At 46.7% G+C, this 23,083-nt stretch overlaps 3 protein-coding genes across 4 annotated transcripts; all 3 read left to right on the forward strand.

Annotated features, from left to right (window-relative positions):
* The first annotated feature begins 3,777 nt into the window (after positions 1–3,777).
* Positions 3,778–8,246, forward strand: LOC120707637 (origin of replication complex subunit 4-like). 2 transcript variants are annotated; one of them, XM_039992580.1, is made up of 16 exons: positions 3,778–4,025; positions 4,104–4,194; positions 4,358–4,414; positions 4,866–4,913; positions 5,114–5,164; positions 5,248–5,291; positions 5,403–5,466; positions 5,664–5,750; positions 6,112–6,203; positions 6,297–6,378; positions 6,905–7,008; positions 7,094–7,203; positions 7,441–7,533; positions 7,608–7,672; positions 7,752–7,895; positions 8,022–8,246. In XM_039992580.1, exons 1-16 carry the CDS (start codon positions 3,913–3,915, stop codon positions 8,061–8,063), a joined length of 1,287 nt encoding a protein of 428 aa, XP_039848514.1. In that variant the 5' UTR covers positions 3,778–3,912; the 3' UTR covers positions 8,064–8,246. The 2 variants fall into 2 exon arrangements, with proteins under 2 accessions (XP_039848514.1, XP_039848515.1); XM_039992581.1 differs by having other exon boundaries at positions 3,782–4,025; positions 6,923–7,008.
* Positions 8,247–8,842: 596 nt separating this feature from the next.
* Positions 8,843–12,481, forward strand: LOC120707639. Its single transcript, XM_039992583.1, has 4 exons — positions 8,843–8,971; positions 9,847–10,456; positions 10,755–11,739; positions 11,820–12,481. Exons 3-4 carry the CDS (start codon positions 11,575–11,577, stop codon positions 12,372–12,374), a joined length of 720 nt encoding a protein of 239 aa, XP_039848517.1. The 5' UTR covers positions 8,843–8,971; positions 9,847–10,456; positions 10,755–11,574; the 3' UTR covers positions 12,375–12,481.
* On the forward strand, positions 8,874–10,466 carry LOC120710140 (ER membrane protein complex subunit 6-like). Its single transcript, XM_039995803.1, has 3 exons — positions 8,874–8,971; positions 9,847–10,042; positions 10,437–10,466. The coding sequence occupies exons 1-3, from the start codon at positions 8,874–8,876 to the stop codon at positions 10,464–10,466; spliced, it is 324 nt and encodes a 107-aa protein (XP_039851737.1).
* Positions 12,482–23,083: the final 10,602 nt, after the last annotated feature.

Raw genomic sequence — 23,083 nt, forward strand, 5'->3', positions numbered from 1 at the left:
ACGCGCGGGGGAACGGACACGGAAGGTTGCCCATCATGCTTATTGGGCTGAAATGTTAATTGAATGCCTCTCATTTGCAGCGCTAGAAGCAAAAGCGAAATCGTGAATTCGTGATCTACATGTTCGCTCCTACTTCTACGTGTTCCTATGAAAAAATTCCGAAAAAAAGTTTTGCACATTTTAAAATGTTGGCAACACATTCTGGAAATTGTTCCTGAACATTGAAGATGCTTGAAATATTTTAGAGTGTTTCGTATAAATTGCTCCAAGTAACTAGAAATTTTTCGAAATCAAGTTATGCACTTTTTAAAATGCTCCTGAACATTCAAAATTTGTTTGGAAACATTTCAGAGTGTTCTGTGGAAATATTTACCCAAAAAGTGTTCGTCAAACATTCCTAAAATTGTTTCTAAAACAAATTACAAATTTGTTCGAGAACAATTCACAATGATTTGGATAATTGCCTGGAATGTTCGAAAAAAGTTTTGCACTATTTAAAATGTTCCTGAACATTCATAATTTGTTTGGAAATATTCCAAGAGTGCTTCGTGGAACTTTTTATCCAAAAAGTTCTCAAAAATATTTTTTGTCAAACATTCCAAATTGTTTTTTTAATTCCAAATTTGTTCAAGAACAATTCAGAATGTTCTGGATAATTTTTGAAAAGTATTCTGAATAAAAGATTTGAACTTTTAAAATGTTTCTAAACATTCAAAGTGTGTTTGGAAACATATTAGATTGTTTCATAGAATAAATTTTACACAAAATGTTCCGGGTAACCGGAAATGTTCCGTAGAAAAAGTTTTGCACTTTTGAAATTATTCCAGAACATTCAAGAACTATTTACCCAAAATGTTACAAATAACTGGAAATGTTCTGTAGAAAAAGTTTTGCATTTTTGAAATTGTTCCAGAACATTCAAAACTTTTTACCCAAAATATTCCAAATAAACAGACATATTCCGAAACATTGCAAAGTGTTCCCTAGAAATGTTCAATCAAAAAGTTTTTGAAAAATGTTCATGAAACACTCCAAAATTGTTTCAAAACAATCAGATATGTTTTCAAACATTTCAGTGTTTGGAAAACATTCTGAGTTGTTTATCAACATGTCCAGATTGCTCTATTTTCCAAAGTCTTCCGAAACTTTTAGTTTGTTTAGAAACATTCCAGAGTGTTCTGGAATATTTCAAATTTGTTTTGAAAATATTTTAAATCTTGTTTTTGAAATATTTCAAAAGTGTTCCGGAACGTTAAAACATTTTCAGAAGTGTCCGAAACATTAAGATATTTTTCAAAAGTGTTCCGAAACATTCTAACTTGTCTAGTAGATTGTTCTGTTTCAGAATGTTTCGAAACTTTCAGTTTATCTCGAAACATTCAAATTTGTTCTCGGAACATTTAAAAAATGTTCCGAAATATTAAGATGTTTTCAAAAGCATTCCGAAATATTCCGACTTGTTTAGTAGATTGTCCTGTTGTTAGAATGTTTCGAAACTTTCAGTTTATTCCGAAACATGCATATTTGTTTCGGCAACATTTCAAAAATGTTCTGGAAAATTTTCAAGATTGTTCCGAAACATTCAGATCTGTTTTCAGGACATTTCAAAAGTGTTCCGAAACATTAAGATGTTTTCAAAAGTGTTCTGAAATATTCCGACTTATTAGTAGATTCTCATGTTTCCATAATGTTTGAAAACTTTTAGTTTATTCCGCAATATTAAGATTTGTTTTGAAATATATTCCGAAACTTTTATTTTGTTTTGGAAATATTTCAAAAAGTGTTCCCGAACATTCAGATGTTCCAAAAAAAAGGTGTTCTTGGAACATTCTGACTTGATTAGTAGATTATTTTGTTTTCAGTGTTCTGAAACTTTCAATATTATTTTGATATATTCAGATTTGTTTAGAAACATTCCAGATTATTCCGAAAATGTTTCAAATCCTCCAAAACATTCAAATGAGTGTCGTCATTAAAATTGTTCCGGAACAATTTTGAATGTGAACATGTCAAAACAATCATATATGTTTTGCAAACATTTCAGTGTCTTAGTTGTTTAGCAATATGTCCAAATTGTTCTGCTTTTCAATGTGTTCCAAAACTTTTAGTTTTTTCAGAAACATTCTACAGTGTTCTAGAATATTTCAAAAAAAATTCGAAAATAGTTCAAAAATTTGTTTTTGGAACATTTCAAAAATGTTTCAGAACATTAATATGTTTTTCAAAAGCGTTTTGAAACATTCTGACTTGTTTAGTAGATTGTCCTTTTTTCACAATATTCCGAAACTTTTAGTTTATTCTGAAACATTCAAATTTGTTTTTGAAATATTTAAAAAGGTATTCCCAAACATTCAGATGTTTTCATAAAAAGGTCTTCCCAAGTAGTAAGTTTTGTTGTTCCACCTAAAAACTATAAATTGTAGCAGAACAAACAAATATGTTCTGTATGTATTCAAAAAACAATTCAGAATGTATCGGATAAGTTTTGAAAAATATTCTGAATAAAAGATTCAAACTTTTAAAATATTTCTAGACATTCAATGTGTGTTTGGAATCATTTTAGATTGTTCTGTAGAATAATTTTAACCCAAAATGTTCCGGGTAACCGGAAATGTTCCGTAGAAAAAGTTTTACACTTTTGAAATTATTCCAGAATATTCAAGAACTGTTTACCCAAAATGTTCCAAATAATCGGAAATGTTCTGTAGAAAAAGTTGTGCACTTTTGAAATTGATCTAGAACATTCAATAACTGTTTATCCAAAATGTTCCAAATAAACTGAAATATTCTGAAACAATGCAAAGTGTTTCGTATAAATGTTCAATCAAAAAGTTTCCAAAAAATGTTCAGGAAACACTCCAAAATTGTTTCTAAAACAAAACTGTTGGAGTGAACGTAAATAATTCAGTACTCCTTCCAAAAACTATTTGAAGAGTTTTGATCAATTTTATGTTTTAACATGAAGAAAATTATTGCTCGTAAAAGTACAGCAGGTAAGCTAGCTAGTTAAGGGAACTTGTAGGTAGCTACCTAGTCTGTGTTTGTCAAGTAGATACTTATAAAGAGATGTTGCTCCGAAAAGGTGAAATGATGCGTCACAAGCGATTGGGGCATGCCAGTGGCCTTGGGTCAGGATAAAATGATCATCACCATATCAATGTGCAAGGAAAAGTAGAAAAAAAAGCTCATAGCTGCACATGCGTAGATATGGATGCACGAATCACCGTGTATTAGGGAGATAATCACACAAAAATCACACAAAAAAATAACTAGATCCGGATAAGAATCTAGAAAAAAAAGCTAAAAGTTTTAGTAGAAACAATAGAATCGCCGGTCAATCTAGAAAATTGAAGAATATTGAAGCACAAGGGCACGCGCTTGAGAAGCAGGGGAATAGGAGAACGAACCAAATTGAAGGAATGAAATCAAACCTTCAAAGATGCTAGACCGGAGTCATCAGAATCCGTGAGGAAATAGGAGAGATCAGAAATCGCGTCGGCTGAATTGGAAGGACGTAGAAGGGATTTAATATGGGCTGCTGTGTTTAAATGGGCCTCCTGCGAAGCGAAAAGAACCCAACGAAGTTCTCCAGCGACGAAATCGCGCCAGGTAGCGCGCGATAAATAGAATCGCCGGCGCCGACCCCCCCCCCCCCCTCCTCCCACTTCTCTCCAAGCCCCACCACGCAGTTCGTGGGCCGGGGCCAGCCAGAGAACATTTCGCACTTCCAAGGTTTCCTCGTGGCCCGGCTTGCCACCGCGAGGAGCGGAGCACGGCCGCACGCTGCACACGCTAGAACCGGCGCCAAAGCGGCAAAGCGAGCCGCCGCCGAGTCATTTTTCCCGCGCGTCCTCGGCTGCCTGCCTGACCCCACTTCCGCCGCCCCAACCTCTCGCGATTCCTACAGACGTTATGGCGGCGGCGGCGTCCGTGGCGAGCCAAGCGCAGGCGGTGCTCCGGGGCCGGCTCTGCGATCCGGGGTTCGTCCACTCCGCCCTCAGGTCCTCCCCGGACACCAACTACAGGTGAGCCGCCGATCGATCCCCGCACCCGCATCGCGCGAAACAGCCTCACTAATCCGCCTGGGTTTTTGGGCCGGGCAGCAAGCTCAAGTACCTCGTCGCTAGCTCCGTCTCCGAGGCCTGCAACAACTCCGTCCTCCTCCTCGGTCCCCGCGGGTGCGGGAAAGCCGCGGTGAGGCTGCTTTACTGGTTCAGTTTTCTTCTTCTTCTTCTCCTTTTCTGTTTCGCTGAACTGCGGCGCCGGTGTTTGATGAAATGTCCCATTGGAAGGTAAACTTCGCGACGCGGTTGGTTTATTGTCCTTTAGTCCTGATATATTCCCATTTGGTTTGCAGGTGGTCGACATGGTTCTTGAGGACCTGAAGAAGGAGCACCCTGATGCCATTTCCGTGGTATGTCAGCAACGCTGTATTTTATTCAATTCGCTTCTCTCTAGAATCGTGTGCCATGTTATTTTGCAAATTACAAATGATGATGCGCTTAAACCTCTCGGACAAACTTCTGTTGCAACTTCTACTGTTACTAGCGTTGTAGCATTTGATGGGCTAGCACCCTGTTGTGCATACATGATGACTACTACCCCTATACCAGTGACAACATCAGAAGTTTTCTTGCTATTGAAAATAGCAGTTTGATTAAGGAACTTTAGGGATAGAAGAGACTAAGAATGGTGGAGTGTAGAATGCCCTTTCAGCATGAATGTTCCTTTCTTTGCAGTTTTGAGCATTACTCTTAAATGCACTGTCTTACCGAAAATACAAGAGTTATGTGTCCTAGTTCTAACCAGAATTATAAACTTGGTTACTTGCACTTCAAGTGGATAAATGCACTGCATCTTTTCAGATCAGGCTAAATGGGATGCTACATAGTGATGACAACTGTGCTACTAAGGTTAGTACTCTTGGAAACTCTATTGCATATTTCATTGTTAATTTAATTTCCATAACCCACGTTCTTTTCCAACCTTGCCTCGTACCTTTCGAACTACCAAGTCCTTTTCCTTAACAAAATTACTCAACCATGCACTTGCTTCTGTGAGTAGGCCTGTAAGTACCTCCTGGCTAATTTTCTTTCTGCCTTTTGTTTCATAGGAAATTGCCAGGCAGCTTTGTTTGGAGCATCAGTTATCATTTTCAAAAATGGTGCATATGCTGTCTAGTTAATATTCTCTCTTTTTATAGGAAATTTAGTCGAAAATAGGCTGCTCTGATCTCTTTTCTTCTAGGCTTCTTCAGATGACAACACTGAATTCATCATTGACATGCTGCGGTGAGTTTCTATAAAAATAATGCCGTAATGGATACTTGTGTATTGGACCATATTCCCTTAGTTCACAAATTTTAAATACATATATGCTCATTTATATTTTGTCTTCTGCAGGGAGTGTGGACTAGCTCACAAGACAATACTGTTTATTCTAGAAGAATTTGACCTCTTTGCTCAGGTTGAAATAAATAGCTGCCTTCTATGCTTCAACTAAACGAGTTTGTCTCAATTCCCTTTTATCTATGAGAGCTACTTAAACTCAGACAAAACAATTGTTCATGGGGAATATGGTTAACGCCATAACATGTTTTCTTTTATTCTTTGGGCAATTTTGACATGTGAAGATGGCTTATGTTCATGGTGTTCTTTTTACAGGGTAAGCAGCGGTTGCTTTACAGCTTACTTGATGCAATGCAGTCTCTCACATCACAAGCTGTTGTCATTGGTGTGAGTTGCCGCTTGGTATGAACTAAACTTCATCATGGTTGCTTATAATTAACCAGAAATATAACATTCAAGCCTGTCAATTGTATATGCTGTTTAGTGAATTGATTTCTTGTTTTGTGTTTGAGTGCCATATGATTAGTGTGTCCCCTCAAATTTTTGTCAGATGTCACACTTGATTGTATAGTAGTCATCATATAGAAGCATATCAAGTAGTCATCATGCCGTAGCATCCCTGAGCTATGATTAAGTTGTCTGGCAGCTTGGAATCCGAATGGTGCATAAAAAATTGTCAATTCACAGTTTTAAAGTATACTGATAAAGTTTAATAGTTTCTCAATGATTATTATGTTTTCTTAACAATAGCAGTCATTTTTAGGATGCAGATCAACTCCTCGAGAAAAGGGTTAGATCCCGGTTCTCTCACAGGAAGCTTTTATTTGTTCCTTCTTCACTGGAAGATACACAAAGGTTTGTGCTTACCCAGATCTTTTAGATGGCAACATGAAATGTTCGCCCAGGCTCTTTTATTCATTTGACCTCTTGGCATCTGACAAAATGCAGGTTGGTGGAGCATTTGCTAATACTGGCCAACAACTTGGGTTTACCGGCAAATTATATCACGGATTATAACTCAAGACTTACTGTATCCTTTCTACAACATGACCTATCATAGTATTTTGCTTAACAATTATGCATCTAACTATAACTTTTCCTTAATTCATATCATCACAGTTAGTTTAGTTGAACAATCAGCTAGAAATGGCAAATGATCTTGTTAAATAAACAAAATTCTTTATGTTTGCTTGATTTATGAGCTTTATGTTTGCTTGATTTATGAGCTTGCTCAAAAAAGAAGACATGGTTGAATTGTCGCTTCAGCAGAATGGAACTGTATGTTTTTCCGAAGCCATAATGGAACTGTATGTGATATTATTTCAGCAGCAGGGCTTGATTCTGGTTTGCTAGCTCCTAGTAGAGTGGAGATATAAACCACGCTTTGACTCCCCATTTGCAGAGATATTAATCCATCTCATATGGCCGGGGCTGAACTCCTGCAGTCATTATATGAAATTATTTGAATCAGTTCCCGGTAGCAGTTTTTTTTTGGTTCCATAAAAATGATGAAAGAAGTAGGTAGTACAAGTGCAAGAGATTGCACAATGAATCAGTTATCCTATACCCTGCAGAACATTTTCAGTGATAAGAAATTCAAAGGAATTCTCAACTCCCTCATGGATGCTGACGCAACAACGAGCAGCATTCTGAGATTTCTGTAAGTTTTCAACAGCTTTTGGTCCTTCGTATATCAATGATTATCAATTTCATGCCCAGTTCAATATGGAAAAACAATTCTTCAGTTTCAGAGCTGTGTCATACATGGACATGGAATCTGGATATCTGTCAATGGAAAGCTTCGTGAAGGCATGTTCCTCCATGCAGAGGCAACCCAAGATGGACAGCCTACTAGGTATATTTTGTTGGGTAGCCCTTAATTACTCTCAAGGTGCATTTGTTCTGAATGGTTTGTGCACTAAAAGAAAAGATGTGTATTTTCACTCTGGCTGTCCACCTATTCTCTTTACTTTTGCATGGCACAAGATGCTTAATTTCCCACATACTTGCTCTCAATTTTGTTATTCGATGTTTAGAAAATTTCATTGAAATGTATCGATGACATTTTAATGCCATGAAAACTTGAAAGCAGATCTGTCGATTTTGGAACTGTACATTCTAGTGTGCATGCACAGATTAGAAGACAAGGAGCAAAGCTCATACAACTTCACCAGCATAATGAAAGGTATCTAGCACTCTCCCTCCTGTGATCATGGATAGAAAAGAAAACTGACATTGGGTGAACTGGTTGTCTACCAGAATACAGATCCATACAGGACGCCTACAAGACTTCTGATAAGTACGCGAGCACTGTTTGTTTTCGAGTAAGTGCAATCATTATTGGCAATCAACAATATTTCTATCCGATTCAATGACCAAAACTTGCGTGCTTGCTTGCGGCAGGCATTTGAGCATCTTTTGGATCGGGAGCTGATTAGTTTTGGCGACAACAGAGGGAGGAATCAAGCGCTTGAATACCGGCCTGTCAAGCTCCTGGTATCCTCTCGCGAGCTCGCTCAGTCCCTCAAACTGAACACCACCTGCCCGGTAAGTCACCTGACTAAGCAGTTTTCTTCTGTTAGTGCCTGTCACTGTCGTTCTTTGCCCGGTGGCTGTCGGCATGTAACATGTTATACTATACGGATAATACCGTGCGGGATTTTGCTTTTGCAGGCTGTACTCCAGAAGCTGTTTGATCGTGAAAGATACATGTAGAAGTGTAGAACCCCTTTCCATCAGGCTGTACTTCACTGAGTAACTGTTGCCAGACGTTTTCCTGTTTCATAAGGGCAAATTTCACTGTGAGGGGCATGCACATGGAGTCGCTGTCAGGTTGATTCGTTGTATTGTAAACAGAGATTCTACTTTCTTAAATGAAAAATGCGCATGCATTGTGTATATCTGTCCAAAGAGGACTGCCACGCCGCATACTACAGGTCGAATGCCCAAAAGGCCCCAAACCCATCTCGTGAGTTTTTTTTTTTTGAGGATTGTAAGGGTAGCATTTGATTTCTCTCAAGAAATGAAAACCGATTCATATAATCTTTAGGTCCAAAGGAAAACCAATTTGTATTCTGTAGCAGGCAAGCTCGTCGAAGGCCGTCAGTCATTCTAATATGAAAAGATGTGATTTTAAGATTTTCATTTTTTATTGATTGAAATTCTATTTTAAGACCACTCAGCAACGACAGCAAGTCAGTAGTCAATACATCTGCTCAGTTTTTGGTAAATTGTTTTTTAATGGTAAGCAACATGCTGTTAAATTGTTAATACATTTTAGTTGACTTCAAGTTGCCTATGATGACTTCTCAATCTCAAATTTTGTCCGTCTACTATATATCAGTATTTGCGTGTATACTATGTTTTCTAAAAAAAAGCTCGAATTATTATTGAGGACTTTATTCGAGAGGCGACATACAGGAAAAGTGGTGGTCTGGGACACAAAAACGAAACATTCTCGAGGGTTTTTATGCAAAGAGTTGCATACCGGGTCTACTGCATTCGCTGCTCGAACTGACCAGAACGATGGCGGCGGCTGCGACGGCGGGGGGCGGGTTCGCCGGCGACGTCCCGATCATCCACGCGGAGAACCTCGTCAGCAACATCAAATCCATAAACTACAGGTTCGTTTCGTCCTCGTCTCCCTAATCTGATAAATTTGGGTTACCTAATCTGATCCGGTCAGTAGCGATATCTAGGTTTCCTCTGATCTCGATTCCGATTTGGGCGTCCTAATAATGTCTTGCTAAAACCAAGTACTTTTGCAAGTTCGAAGCTTAAATTCGCAGTGTAGGATCAAAATATGTTGCTAATTGACAGCGCAAGGGTTGAAATTTTGTCACTAGAGTTATGATTAAAGCTGCACTAGTCAGTAGATTTGGTATCGCAATTGGAAGACGAGTCAATGAGACAGTGCGACTAGGATTTCTCAACCAACTATTAAAATGGAGCTATTTTTGGTGTGTTAAGCAGGAAATTTTTTTAGCGCTTTTCTCTGTCAAGTTAAATCACTTTACTAGCATCTGAACTTGTACTCACAGTTACCTGTTGGCTGTTGGTAAATAATTAGAGCTCGTTGTTCTGTGACTGAGGCTCTGAGCATCGCAGCACCCAAAATATTAAGCAAAGAATAGCAGTTTGAGTGTTCCACTTATTTTGGCTGAATTGAGAAATAGATTAAAGAAATGAGCAGTGAAGAGGAGTTAAGTGGTACCATGTGTCCAAGTATGTTTCATGTGACCGCTAAGACATGTTGCTTGAGCGCCCTGCCTAAGCATAGGGTCATATGCTTAGTTGTTCAATTAATGTTGCTGGAACACCCTTAACCGGACATTATTTTCTTATTCCCGCTCAACTAGACATTAATTTGAGTTAATAAATATCCATCATCACCAATCTTCTTATAGGGTCGTCTGCCATTGATAATTCCTTTAAAATTCTCACCCATCTACACCAGTGTACCCCAAGCTGACTTTCGAAAATTTGCTGTGCCTTTCAGTCGGACATTCTTGTCAATCATTAGTGGAGTTGTTGCTGGAATCTGGGGATTTACAGGCTTGATGGGATTTGTGTTCTACTTGCTTGTGATGATGGTTGCATCTCTTGGGCTTTTGGTGAAGGCCAAATTTTCGGTTCATACCTACTTTGACAGTTGGAACAGGATTGTAATTGAGGGAGTTCTTGGAGGTCTTATGGTAAGCCTTATTGGAGTTATGCAAAAATAATACAATAATATATTCCTTTATCATTCAGCAGATTCAACATATAGTAAGCATGTAAAACCATGCAATGCTAATGTGATCTTTGTATTTCTGATACCTTGACCAATGATTAACATTCTACATTTCTGAGCATGGAAGCATCTCTTGGATTTAGTGAGCCGTTGAATATAGAGCACCATATTACCTTATACACGAAATAAATCTTGCTTCTACCATCTGTTAAAAGTCTTGAACGTAGGGTAGCATGACATTAGCAAGGGTTTACATGTTTTTTTAAGGTAGTCAGTAGTGACTTTTACTTTGGATATTTACTTAGCATGCCCTTTTCTTTTATAATGTCTAACGAGTTTCCCTTTGTATTTTGCAGTCCTTCGTGTTGTTTTGGTCGTATCCTTGATTGTAAGACTTGCTACCATTCTAACTTCTAATATATGCCTTTGATGTGTTGTTTCTTGTGTTCGTGAGTTGATAGGTTTGGTTTGGTCTTCATAACATTAGCAACATAGTTGATATGGTATTATTGTGACTTCTGAATCCTTTATAGCTCTGAAATGTAGTAGTGTGGTAAGATTATTGTTGCTATCGCTTATAATAAACAAAATGCAATGATTTCGTCCAGCTTTTTATTGGCATAAATAGCTGAACTGTCAACTTTTGTGCTGGAGTTCATCCTTAACATGAGCAGATTTGCCTATGACATTGTCCACATCTTCTGATGGATGAGACCAGGAGCTCTCTGGTGAACCGAGTAACCATATGGGATCCCTCCTTGTATGAGACAGAATTAATGTGTATTTGCACCAAGACTCGGAGGACTATGTTCAGTAGAATAATGTCTTCTATTGTTCTCCTTCGCTGTACCAGTCACTGACGCTGTAATTTAGAAAGTTTCTTCTCTGGTCCGTATGATGATGTAGCTCCTATCAGCAGTCGTGTGCAAGCGTGGTGCTCGATCTTATCTGAACAATGGCCGTGCGCTCATGCAAGGGAGTACTCAGATTGTAACGAAATGGGCATTGTGCCTGCCCAGATCGCTGGCCAGAACATGTGGAATATGTATTGAAAAAAAAAAGTCCTTTTGTTTCCAGCATGACCACGTTTTTGCCGTTGTGCTCTATGGGGACTGGCCAGAAGCTACGGCTATGGAGGAGCAACGAAGTCAGCAGCACCACCAAGCTAGGTGCGCGCTGACGAGGTGTTCAACCAGTACTTCGCCAGCAGAACGGTGGCACGCGGGCCAATGCCACTATCTCACGCCGTCCGGCGCGCGTGCGCCCGCCGCGCAGTCACGAGTTCCTTGCTCGCGTTGCCTTCCTAGCTGTTCCGCTCGTTTCAACCCAGCAGCCCGGAGAGGAAGATTTGTGTCCCGCCGGGACAGTCCCGGTGATTCCTGATTCCGCGCTCGAAAGGGAGAAAGGATCGCGTCTCGTTTCGCCGCCATCCATCCGGCGCCCCGGTCGCCGGAGAACGCGCGGCGAGGATTAACCGGCGGCGCGTCGGCAGAGATGGTCCGGGAGGAGCGGCTGGACCTGGTGCTGGTGCCGCTGGCTCTGGCGGCGCTGGTCGGCTACCACCTCTGGCTCCTCTACGCCATCCTCCGCCACCCGGCCAAGACCGTCATCGGCCTCAACGCCATCGCGCGCAAGCGCTGGGTCGCCGCCATGATTGCTGTCGGTACCTAAGCTACTCCGGATCTCTCTCTCTCTCTGACCGGCCTTATACTAAGCTAGCTTTCCTGTCACGGGAGCAGAACACCGAGAAGAACGGCGTGCTGGCGGTGCAGACGCTGCGGAACAACATCATGGCGTCGACGGTGCTGGCCACCACGGCCATCACGCTCGTCTCCGTCATCAGCGTCTTCGTCGGCGTCACGTCCCCGGCCTCCTCCTCGCCGTCCGGGGCGGCGCCGCGGCTGGTGTACGGGAGCAAGGCCCGGGAGGTGTTCGCGGCCAAGTACCTGGCCGTCTCGCTCTGCTTCATGCTCGCCTTCGTCTGCAACGTGCAGGCCATCCGCCTGTACGCGCACGCCAGCTTCCTGCTCGGCGGCCTGCCGCCCGGCGGCGAGGCGGCGCCGGAGGAGTTCGCGGCGTACGTGGCGCGCACGGTGAACCGCGGCAGCTACGCCTGGTCGCTGGGCCTCCGCGCCTTCTACGTGTCGCTCGCCCTGTTCCTCTGGACGTTCGGGCCCATCCCCATGCTGGTCTGCAGCGTGCTCATGTGCGCGCTGCTCTACTTCCTCGACACCACCAGCGACCATGGCCACGGCCACCGGGGGAGCGCCAGGAAGGACAGCTCCGCCGCTTGATCTCTGATGACTCTTGTCAGACTAAATGAAAGTATTTGGATTTTTTTATGTTTCCTTGATGATGAAATTTTGAACTTGGCAGACAAAATCTGAATTTTAGTTTGTTGGGTACCTTCCTCGGTAGGAAAGCGCCCTCTAAAAATTGAAGTACGCTGCTTGATGTGACGAGCACACGGTATTTTTTAGTAAAAGGCGATGTTTAGATGTCTAAATTTTAGGGTGTAAAGTACTGTAACACTTTTGTTTATATTTGATAATTATTATCCGATTATAGGTTAACTAGATTCAAAAAATTCGTCTCGTAAATTACAGACAAACTGTATAATTAATTATTTTATTTAACTATATTTAATATTTCATGCATGCTGTTTTGGAATTTTAAAGGCAATTAATAACGGCTATAACGCAAAGGTGAGGATAGTCCGAGCATCATTTCGACGGGCACCTTGAGCTGACTGTGCTCACCACGCAGCTCCTTGATTCATACTCAAAGCATATGGCAGCTGCTCTTGTACAGCATCCCAGCCTTCCGTCGCGTAGAACCTAGCGATAGCGATATGGTACTAAACCTCTCTGCAGCTGCTCTGCCCACCGGAGTTAGCATTCGACCAGGGCCCGGCCTCCATATATAGTTAGGTGAGAAGAATTCTGGCACGGATCCTAATGGGCCGGGCTGAAATCGTCAAAGAACAAAAACTAACTCGAAAATAGTCCAACAATAGCATCATCAGGAAGAAAAAGCAACAATAACAGCACAAAATTCACAAGTCACAAATGTACGATAACTTATCAACTAGAGCACACTAACAAGAGGACCTTAGGTAGACAAACACACTAACATGCTCATTTTGCCTAATTGAGATCACACTAGCAAGAATACAATCTAGTTAAGAAATCACACTAGCATGCATAAGTTCTAGTCAAAGAGCAACCAAGCAAGAGGAAGAACAAGCACAAACGAATTGAAATTGCTTGAATGTAAATGCGAAGGACACGAGACAACCAGATTTTTTCCCATAGTATCAAGGAGTTGACGCTCCCTCTAATCTATGTTGGAGCACCTACTAAGGATTAAGCTCTCTTGCCCCACAAAGAAGCAAGTCTCTACTAAGAATGCTTGTTTCCATCTCCGTAATGGCGAGCTTCACACCATGTATAATCTTATCTTCTTGAGGCTCCCACAAACTCCAAGAGCTCACCAAAAACTTTCTTGTCACCAGGACCATCATGTCAAATACTAAGAGTAACAAACTTCTAAGCCTTCACTTGACCAACACTAAGTTTCTCCCTAAGCTCAAGAACACTTGCTACACTCAAATGGGTGATTTCTTCTTGCTTGGATCAATTTTCAAGCTCTAGATCCTCATCTAATGGCTCAATCACTCTCTTCTCTTCTCTTGGGTGACCTTAGATATTCAGTGCGTCAAAGGCATCATAAGCCATTATAATCATTACCAACCACTCAGCAAAAAGTACTGAGCGTCGGTTAAACCAATGACAGGGTGTCGGTTTAACTGGTCTCTCTGATTCCAAACTAGCCGTTAGAACTCTGATAGAGGAAATTTGCTGACGTCAATGTACCGTCGGTTGAACCGCTAGGGGCGTCGGTTTAACCAATACTAAAGGAAGTCCTATTTAGCTACGAAACATGTTCTTTGAGTAACAGCAATATCAATGCACCAACGCTATTAATTGAGTCGTCGGTTTAACGGGTGCAATAGGCTTAATTCCTTCAACACAAACAAACTCTCTAGGCAATAGCACCACTAATGCACCGATGCTTTCAAAAGAGCTATCTGTTTAACTGGTGCTGAGCAGTTTATTGTATTTGATCTTCAAAGGCACTGGTCAATGCACTAGTGTTTATGTAGCAATTTAGCCGGTGCTTAATAAGTGTTTTTTGTTTGTCCTCCAGAGACACTGCCTATTGCACTAACGCTAGAGCATTGGTTTAACCGGTCCTATTGAGTTTTCTGCCCTATTAACAAATGACTTGGAATTGATTTCTTCTTTGAGTTTCTTCCTTCTCCAAGTGTTGATCCGACTTGTTTGAGCTTTTTAGAAGTGAGCTTAAGCAAGTGTATGATTCTCTATGGCCAACTTTCGCTAGGTCAAGGTACTAACTCAAGAACCCCCTTAATAGTACGGTCAAAGATGAGAAACTATGAAACCTTGAACTAAATCAAGTGTCCTTCATCCTTGTGACACTTGATACTAGAAAGATCCTTAATCTTTATAATTGAGTCCTTGTCACGTATAATCATTCGAATTTGAGGGGACTCCTTTTACATTTCATATGAGACTTAACTTGTAAATGATATTTTTTCAAAACACACGCTAGTCTCATACGATTGTAATTAATCTTCGAAATTTACCATATGCATTTATCGATCTAGATACGCTTCACAATAGCCTGTCACGAAGGCTGCCATGAGCGGACGACATGTACCTATCTTGGGCCCACCCATGAAGCAAAGCCACCCGAACCTTTCTCATGGAGACACCGATGGGTGAAAGATAAGTGTTAGCTTCATTGATCAATGCTATGAAAACGGTCCAAAGGAAAACAAACCTATACATCCTGCAGAAAAATTACTACTTTAATATAAGAAGATCACTACCAGAACGAGAGTATAGAGTAGAGATAGAGATACATAATTTTTGCGTGACAAGCCTCCTCATGAAAGAAACCGGAAAAACTAGGATGTCGCCGGCGGTTCGAGACAAAAAAAAAATGGCCATGTGGATCTATTGTTGAACTGCTCTAGCATGCCAGCGCTAGTCCACACTTGTCATTGATGCGTTTGCTCTAAATGGTAGAAATTACTGATCGTGGACTGATCCTAGATAATTAGTCTTTTGTGCAAAAGGGCCAGTTACTCTCATTGCACCTGCAAGCATGGTGAGAGAGCTTTGGCTTAGAGGGCTACCACGCAGATAAAAGGCAGTGCACTATGTGTAAGGGCGTCCATAATAGTTGGCTATTTAGCTAGTTAGATTTGATGTAGCAATAAAAAAAAAGTAGAAGAGAGAGTAGTCATTAGTGAGGAGCAAATAGCTAATCTATTTCACGTAGCCCAAGAACATGTGAGAGAAGCATGTGGGTCCAACAGTATAAAATATCTTTTTTTTATCTCTCACCTCTACATCAGCAGATTACGTAGTCAGTACTAGTTATTCTCATTGAGGACGCCCTAAAAAAGAAATAATTGTGTGTTGGGCTAAATATAAAAAAGATTGGCCATATGGGATATATTATAGGTTTGGACAGTGTCCAGCTTGGCTCCTAGCTTGTGTAAGCCTTATTGGGTCTATAGCCTTAGCTCATGTACCTCGCAATTACGCAAATCTATTTAATGCAATTACGCAAGTTATCTTGCTCGTAGTTCAATCTGCTAGTGGTGTGGGGAACCGGACCAAAACTGAACCAAACTGATTTAATTATATATATTTCACACCCCAAACCACCCCAGCCCACCAACTTCCAAAACCAATTTAATCTGGACTGCAACATTGTCGGTACCCTATAGCAGGGGTACCCACTCTTACCGCGGTGAGGCAGGACCCGCGTAGTTATCCGTAACTGCACGGGTCGGACGGAGTAGCCAGGTCCCACGGGCCAGGCTTTTCCCCCACCAGGCCAACGGCCCCGGACCATTCCCCGCCTGGGGATGGGTCCGGAGACGCCACGTGTCTCTAAGGAAGGGAAGCTTTGGGCTGACCGCCGAGGCCCGGACCCCCATAGGGGTCCGGGACCTCCTGCGCCCGTCCGGACTCCCATCACCGTGTGGGGGTCCGGAACCGCCACGTGTCCCGAAGGCGCGGGATCGTGCGCGAGCCTTTCGCAGGGAGACTCGCCCACCCACCGCATTTAATGCGGTGGACAAGGCGTGCTCTGCCACCACGGTACGCGAGACGGCCTTTGTCAGGCCTCGCTGAGCACCGCGTATTACCAAGGAGCACAGTGCAGCCGCCTGTGCCGCACCCGCGCAGAACCCGCCTGCAGCATTAAATGGATACAACAGCACGACACTTTTTCATCATGCCGCCTACGCCGCAAGCTACACCACCCGCTTAAGCAACATGGCGGGCGGTGCCACTAGCTACGACAGGCCCCGTCCAGACAAGACAACGCCAGGACATGATGGACGAAGGGCTCCGGGAGCAGGCGAGGGAATCCAAGAGAGAGATATCCTTTGCCTGCGATGCCATAATGTATGAACAGTACGTTATTTTATACTACAACATTGGGCCCACCTGTCGGGGACCCAACAGCTGTGTACGCACCCCCTTAAGATATAAAAGGGAGGCGCTCGCTGTGCACAGGCCAAGGGCCAGACAGACTCAAGCATTTGCAACCTTCTCACTCTCGTGGGAAGACAATACAACACACAGTGGACGTAGGGTATTACGCTCCGGCGGCCCGAACCACTCTAAATCCTGCCGTGTTCATCGTGTTCTTGAGTGAGATTGCTCTAAGACCAGCTACCCCCCCGAGTACACACCCTTAGGGCTAGGGCGGGTGCCTTCCGCCACCCGGCTGTGGTTAGCAGCACCACGACATTTGGCGCGCTAGGTAGGGGACAACATTGTTAGCTGGTCGCGGTTCATCTCTTCTTCGTCCCCATGGTTCGCGTGGACGACGTGGAGATGACGGAGGGTGTGGCATCCTCCACGCCACATGCCTCTCGCGTTCCTGCTCCAGGGGCAACTGTGCCTGTGGAGCAGCCACCGCTGGCGGCGGCGCGCGCCGCTCGCCGGCAAGAGTCAGGGCGCCCATCAAGGGCCCCATCGCAGGCCGCGAGCGGCGGAGCGCTGGCAGCGGCTAGGAAGTTGCTTCGCAACCCCCCGGCTGAGGCAGCCTCGCCAGACGCCCTGAAGCAGTGGCGGGACGACGTCGACCGTCTCCTCCACCTGGCTCAGGCCTCCCCCAGTTCTGCAAGGACTGGGCAACGACCTCCGCCCGGCAACGCGGTGGTACCTTACCACCAGCGTCAGGGCGGTGCGTCGGCATCCGTGCGCTCCCCTACCGTGAGGGGTGCACGAACAGAAGACTTGCGGGCGGAGCTCAACCGTCTCAACATTGAGGGATGCAACCTCAATGTTGATCTGGACGCGGCAGCACCCAGGCCTCCGGTGAACGCTCGGATTCAGTCAGGTGCACCGGTGGCCGGGGTGGGCTATGCTGCACTTGCGGAGCACCTCCGCGCCGTGACGTGGCCACCCAAGTTCCACCCCCACCTGCCGGAAAAGTACGACGGTGCTACTAACCCGTCGGAATTCCTGCAGGTGTACGTTACCGCCATCACAGCGGCTGGTGGTAACGGCGCTGTCATGGCAAGCTACTTTCATGTAGCCCTGTCTGGGCCAGCCCGGACCTGGCTCATGAATCTCACACCTGGGACGATCCAGTCCTGGGAAGAGCTCTGTGCGAGGTTCACAGCGAACTTCGCCAGCGCCTACCAGCAGCATGGTGTGGAGGCACACCTTCACGCCGTGAGGCAAAAACCCGGGGAAACACTTCGGGCTTTCATCTCGCGCTTCACCAAGGTACGGGGTACCATTCCTCGTATCTCAGATGCATCTATTATTACTGCTTTCCGCCAGGGGGTACGTGATGAGAAGATGCTCGAGAAGCTGGCGACGCACGAGGTGGAAAGCGTCACAACGCTTTTCTCCCTGGCAGACAAGTGTGCCAGGGTCGCTGAGGGCCGAGCATGGCACTCAGCCCCCCAAGACGGAGACACCAAGGCTAGTGGCTCCAGTGCTACCGCTCAGGGCGGTGGCAAGAAGAAGAAGAAGAACAAGAACCGGGGTCGCGGGGAGCCGCATTCTGGCGGACCAGTCGTTGCAGCAGCAGCGCCAGCGGCGGCGCCAGCTGCGGCGGCAGCGGCTGGGGGCCAGAACGCACATGGTAAACGCCCTCGCCAGCAAGGCGGAAGCGGAGGTTCATGCCCAGTGCATCCCACCGCTCGCCACAGCGCTGCTGACTGCCGCGAGATCCAAAAGCTCGCGAAGCGGGTCAGTGGGCGGCGTGAGCAGTCCTCCAAGGACGGTTCACCCCCTCCTCGCCAGCGGGCCGGCAAGGAGAAGGCCTCTGACAGCGGGGCCGCGGCCGGGGAGAAGGAGCTGGGGTACCAATCCCCCGCTCGAGAGCTAAAGGGCGTCTATCACGACGACGACTCCGATTCCGACAACGGCGACCGCCGCAAGAAGCTGTACGTCATGTATGGCGGAAGCTGGGAGCTTGTCTCCCGGCGGGACGTGAAGACCCTTCGCCGGGAGGTCCTTTCGGTGAAGCCGGGGGTCCCGAAGGCGGCGCCGCACCAAAGGTGGATGAACACCACCATCTCTTTCGGGCCATCCGACTGCCCGGAGAATATGGCCGGAGCTGGTGTGCTACCTTTAGTCACCGCTCCTGTTATATCCAACGTGAGGCTCTACCACATGCTGATTGACGGTGGGGCTGGCCTCAACGTCATCAGTTATGCAGCGTTCAAGCAGCTGCAGATTCTGGAGTCCAAGCTGACTCCCTCTCGCCCATTCTCCGGAGTGGGCCCACACCCGGTGTTCCCTCTGGGGAGCATCACATTGCCGGTCACGTTCGGGACTGAGGAGAACTTCCGCACAGAGAGCGTTCTGTTCGATGTTGCGGAGGTGAATCTTCCGTTCAACGCCATCATTGGCCGACCAGCACTCTACCGCTTCATGGCCATTGCTCATTATGGGTATTTGGTCTTGAAGATGCCTTCCCCTGCCGGAGTCCTCACCGTGCACGGCGACCGCACTGCTGCCGTTGCTGCAGTTGAGAGACTGCATGCTCTGGCGGCAGAGGCTGCACGTACCGAGGGGGATCCGTCCACCTCGCAACCTAAGGCGCCTGCAAAGGCTCCCAATGTCCAACCGTCTGATCCGGACCATGTTCCCGTGAAGACGGTGCAGATTGGAGCCGACTCCACCAGGACCACCCGCATCGCGGGGAACCTGGGGGAGAAATAGGAAGACGCGCTCATCGCTTTCCTCCGGGCAAATGTCGACGTGTTCGCCTGGGAACCGTCACAGATGCCCGGGATCCCCAGGGAAGTGATCGAGCACAATCTGAGGATCTACCCCGACGCCACACCGGTGCGCCAGAAGCCTCGGAAGCAGTCCGTGGAGCGGCAGAACTTCATTCGCGAAGAAGTCCGCAAGCTCCTACACGCCGGCTTCATCGAGGAGGTCCACCACCCCGAGTGGTTGGCCAATCCCGTCGTCGTCCCAAAGGCCAACGGGAAGCTTCGGATGTGCATCGACTACACCAGCCTCAACAAGGCATGTCCAAGAGACCTCTATCCTCTTCCACGCATCGATCAGATCGTGGACTCCACCTCCGGGTGTGACCTTTTGTCTTTCCTAGATGCATACTCTGGTTTACACCAGATTCAGATGTCTAGAGAGGATAGGAAGCATACTGCATTTGTAACAGTAGATGGGCTTTATTGCTACATTGTCATGCCGTATGGTCTAAGGAATGCCTTACCCACGTTTGTACGAGCTATGAACAAAACCTTCTGTAATCTAATTAGAGATATTGTTGAGGTTTATGTCGATGACATTGTGGTCAAGACTAAGGTAGGGTCAACACTAGTGGAGGACCTGTCCCTCGTCTTCGACCGACTCCGCGCCACGCGCACAAAGCTGAACCCAGAGAAGTGCATCTTCGGCGTCTCAGCGGGGAAGCTGCTGGGTTTCCTGGTCTCACATCGAGGCATCGAGGCAAACCCAGCCAAGATCAAGACGATCGAAGCAATGAGGCCTCCTGGCCGCATCAAGGATGTCCAGAAGCTTACTGGATCTCTCGCTGCTCTTAGCCGCTTCATATCGAGGCTGGCCGAGAGGGCCCTTCCCTTCTTCAAGCTATTGAGGAGGTCCGGTCCATTTTCTTGGACCGAAGAGGCTGAACAGGCCTTCCAGGAGCTGAAGCAGCACCTCACCTCGCTGCCAGTATTGGTGGCTCCAGAGCCCGGTGAGCCGTTGTTTCTGTATCTTGCTGCGTCTGCGGAGGCGGTCAGCATGGTGCTGGTTGCCGAAAGGATGGAGCAAACTCGCCAGGGGAACACTAAGGACCTCCCGGCCAAGGATGGTGAGCCGGACCCCGGACACGGGCGCCCGTCAGCCTCACCCCAGCTTGAAGGTCCGGACCCCGCACGAGCGGGTCCGGGGGAGCCTCATCCCGGTGGGAACCCAGAACCGCTGGGGGCCCAAGGGCCTGATGTGGTGGACAAGGGCGAGCCGGACTCGGGAACAAGGGCCCGGACCGTCCAAAAGCCAGTCTACTACGTCAGCGAAGTCCTCCACGAGGCGAAGGCCAGGTATCTTGAGACACATAAGCTTATCTATGCAATACTTATTGCGTCCAGGAAACTGCACCACTACTTTCAAGCACACCGAGTTGTTGTAGTGACCTCCTACCCGTTAAGAGCGATCCTGCACAACTCCAACGCCACAGGCAATATCGCCAAGTGGGCAGCAGAGCTGGCAGAGTTCCAACTAGACTTCCAGCCATGCCATGCAATCAAGAGCCAGATCCTGGCTGATTTCATAGCGGAATGGACTCCTTCCCCAAGCAATTCAGGGGGTCCGGTCGTAAACAATGGACCCCCGGAGCCGGAAGTCAGGACACCAGTCTTCACCGAGCCTCACTGGACACTCTTCTTTGACGGGTCCGCCCGCGAGAAGTGGGCCAGGGCTGGCGTGGTCCTCATCGACCCAAACGGAGATCAGCTGAAGTACATGGTGCACCTTGAGTTCAAGGCCACCAACAACATGGCGGAGTACGAAGCTTTGATCTTTGGCCTGACACAAGCCCTCTCATTGGGGGTCCGGCAGCTTTTGGTGAAAGGGGACTCCCAGCTAATCATCAAGCAGGTCCGAGGGGATTGCAACTGCAACAATCCCCAGCTCGCGGCATACCTCATACACGTGAGGAAGCTCGAGAAGGACTTCGACGCTTTGGAACTGCAACACGTTCCCCGCGAGCACAACTCAGCAGCAGATGATCTCTCCGCGAGAGCATTTACCTGGGCATCTGTGCCCGAGGGTGTCTTTGAAAGACGGCTGCTGAAACCTACCGCCCAGCCTGCCGGGCCGGGTGAGGGGGATCAAGCTGGCACCTCGAAGCCAGCGGTCCCGGCAGAATTCCACCTATGGCGCCCGACCTGGGCTGTGTGCTCTGTTGAGGAACCTGGTGACCTCACAGAGCCACCCCCACCTACTCTGGGAGCTCCCGATGCATGGATCTCCGAGATCCGGGACTACCTGAAAGATAACATCCTCCCTGATGACGATGTGTTCGCTGAGCGCATAGTCCGATTGGCTAAATGCTACGCGGTGGTAGAAGGGGATCTCTACCGCCGTGGCACCAACGGTGTCCTCATGCGGTGCATTTCCCAGGGAGAGGGCCGCGAGTTGCTCGCGGAGATCCATGGAGGCGAGTGCGGAAGTCATTCCTCCTCTCGCACGCTTGTTGGCAAGGCCTTCCGGCATGGCTTCTACTGGCCAACAGCACTCCAGGATGCGACTGAGCTGGTAAGATCCCGCAAAGCATGCCAGTTCCATGCAAAGCAAATACACACCCCGGCTCAAGCTCTGCAGATGATTCCACCCTCATGGCCATTCGCTGTGTGGGGTGTGGATATCCTGGGGCCTTTCCCCCGGGCTGCCGGCGGGTACCGGTTCCTCTATGTCGCCATTGACAAATTCACCAAGTGGCCGGAAGTTACCCCTGTGGTGAATATCACTAAGAAATCAGCAGTCGCATTCCTCAGGTCCATTGTGTGCAGATTTGGCGTCCCAAACCACATCATCGCGGACAACGGGACCCAATTCAAAAGCAGACTCTTCCAAGAGTACTGTGAGGACATCGGCATCCAGCTATGCTTTGCGTCCGTAGCACATCCCCGCAGCAATGGACAGGTTGAGAGAGCGAATGCAGAGATCCTCAGGGGACTCAAGACCCGCACCTACAACTGCTTGAAGAAGCATGGTGCCAAGTGGGTTGACGAGCTTCCGTGTGTACTATGGGGCAACCGGACCACACCCAGTCGAGCCACCGGGGAGACTCCGTTCTTCCTGGTCTACGGGGCTGAAGCATGCCTTCCCCCAGAAATTCACCTGGGCTCACCACGGGTCCAGGCCTTTGACGAATCCATGCAGGAGCAGCAGCGGTGCGACGACGTGGACTTCGTTGATGAGCGAAGGTGGCGAGCAGCAATCCGAAATGCACGCTACAACCAGGCGCTCCGGCGCTATCATCAACGGTTCGTGCACAGTAGGGAGCTCCGGGCTGGCAACCTCGTCCTCAGACGGATCCTGAACCGAGCGGGGCTCCACAAAGTCTCCCCCAGCTGGGAGGGGCCCTTCAAGGTTACAGAGGTATGCCGGCCCGGATGCGTTCGCCTCGCCACAGAAGATGGAGTGCCACTGCCCAACCCATGGAACATAGAGCATCTGCGTAAGTTTTACACCTAGGCAGAGCAGGGAAATAACTTTTCCTTTGTAATAAGATAGAGCTAGCGTGCGGCCCAGAGCGGTTGGGGGGCCACCCTCGTAAACCCGGCCTCTGGCATCCATCGCACCGTCGGCTAACGCGCGGCTCAGAGCGGTAGAGGTCCGACCTCGTAAACCCGGCCTCTGGCATCCATCGCGCAAGCCATGTACATCAAGATTGC

The sequence above is a fragment of the Panicum virgatum genome, chromosome 5K (assembly GCF_016808335.1).
Source record: "Panicum virgatum strain AP13 chromosome 5K, P.virgatum_v5, whole genome shotgun sequence".
Lineage (NCBI taxonomy): Eukaryota > Viridiplantae > Streptophyta > Magnoliopsida > Poales > Poaceae > Panicum > Panicum virgatum.